Source organism: Gekko japonicus, unplaced genomic scaffold (genome assembly GCF_001447785.1).
Source record: "Gekko japonicus isolate JY-2015 unplaced genomic scaffold, Gekko_japonicus_V1.1 scaffold740, whole genome shotgun sequence".
Classification (NCBI taxonomy): domain Eukaryota; kingdom Metazoa; phylum Chordata; class Lepidosauria; order Squamata; family Gekkonidae; genus Gekko; species Gekko japonicus.
In genome coordinates this window covers 55410-56824 of record NW_015172576.1, presented here as the reverse complement: position 1 = coordinate 56824, position 1415 = coordinate 55410, and the positions used below count along the sequence as shown (strand labels likewise).

Genomic DNA, 1415 nt, shown 5'->3' with positions numbered 1-1415 from the left:
ACCCCCTCCCTGCCTCAGAAATGATTCCAGGGTTGTTGATCTGGTTTGGTTGTTTTTTTGTTTTTAAAACCCTTCCCTAATGTGAAAGTGCCCTGACGATATCTCAAGTTAGCCCAGTCTCGTCAGATCTCGGAAGCTAAGCAGGGTTGGCCCTTGTCAGTATTTGGATGGGAGTCCAGCAAGGAATGTTTTGCTGCACAGAGCCAGGCAGTGGCAGCCACCTCTGAAAATCCTATGCCATCACCATACGTCATCTGCGATGACAGCAAAAAAAAGGGGGAGGGTCTGCAAATATGGGGGGACACACCAGATTTATAGAGAAATCTTCCACATCACTATGTGGCCCTGTTAGATGGTTTTCTGATGTGCGCCTTGGGGTCAAGTTAGGAATTAGGCATGTTGTTCTGTTTGAACTGTAAATACATACAGCACTGACATTAAAGGTGCAGTTCTGTTCCTAGAGAGTGCTGCCATCTACAAAAGAGGTGCATATAGGGCCTTTTTTGTTTGCAGGTGACTACATCCATTCCTCTTTGACTTTGATGTAGTCATTTGGAGTTGCTGGCAGAAACCTGAATCTCCTGCCCTTTTGACTTGTGCCTGTCTGGTCAACTTTGTCGTTTCTGTCCTCAAAAGACAGTGACATGGACACTCTGCCACAGAGAAATGAACAACGCATAGTTAGTTCTTCCTTGCTGGATACAAAAGTCAGAGGGAAGTGAGGGCTGGAACATGCAAAACGCCTGTTGATGGGTAGCAAAGCTTCCATGGACAAAGTTTTTGCCCTTTGAGATTATGCTGTTTAGGCAGCAGAAGGAACAGCAGTTCATAGCTCTGGCTTCCTCTGGTATTGGGCGTATATTCCTGTATGAGTAAAAAAAAAATTACTTTGAAAGTTCATTAATCGAATTTTATATGCTAAATTATCAGTGGTGATTACGTTCTGAAAGCATCTGTAAGCATCAGTGCAATCTTTCAGAAAGTTACTCCGGTTTGAGTAACCTGTCTGAATCTGTTCAAAACCAGTGGCTTTAAACCGGAGTGACTCTGGAAAATTGACATTTCTAGCTGGGACACCTGAACTGCTGTGGAAAGAGAAATGTAAACACTAACCATTCTCGTATCTCCCTCCTCTCCCAAATGTCACATCCTCTGACATCTCTGCAGAATTCTCCAGAGATGATGGGAGCCAGTCCGTCGCAGAACGGTGACGAGGATGAGAATGAAAATGAGAAGGAGCTCCAGATGGACTCTCTCCTCTGTGCCTATGAGAGCTTGGGCAAAGCGTGGCCTAGAAACGCAGAAACACAACGTACGTTTATCCCAGGGAAACCAGTGGGTTTTGGAACAAGGATCCACCTCCCCTCCTTTAAAAATAAAATAAAAAAATAGAGACCTATTGGGGAAAGGAAGGA

At 44.6% G+C, this 1415-nt stretch overlaps 1 protein-coding gene across 1 annotated transcript in view; it reads left to right on the top strand.

Moving 5' to 3' along the window:
• Positions 1 to 1415, top strand: part of KIAA0368 (KIAA0368 ortholog) — a 91245-nt gene that overhangs the window by 81748 nt on the left and 8082 nt on the right. The window contains 1 exon segment of the mRNA XM_015421423.1: positions 1168 to 1312. Coding sequence (XP_015276909.1) covers positions 1168 to 1312 — 145 coding nt within the window.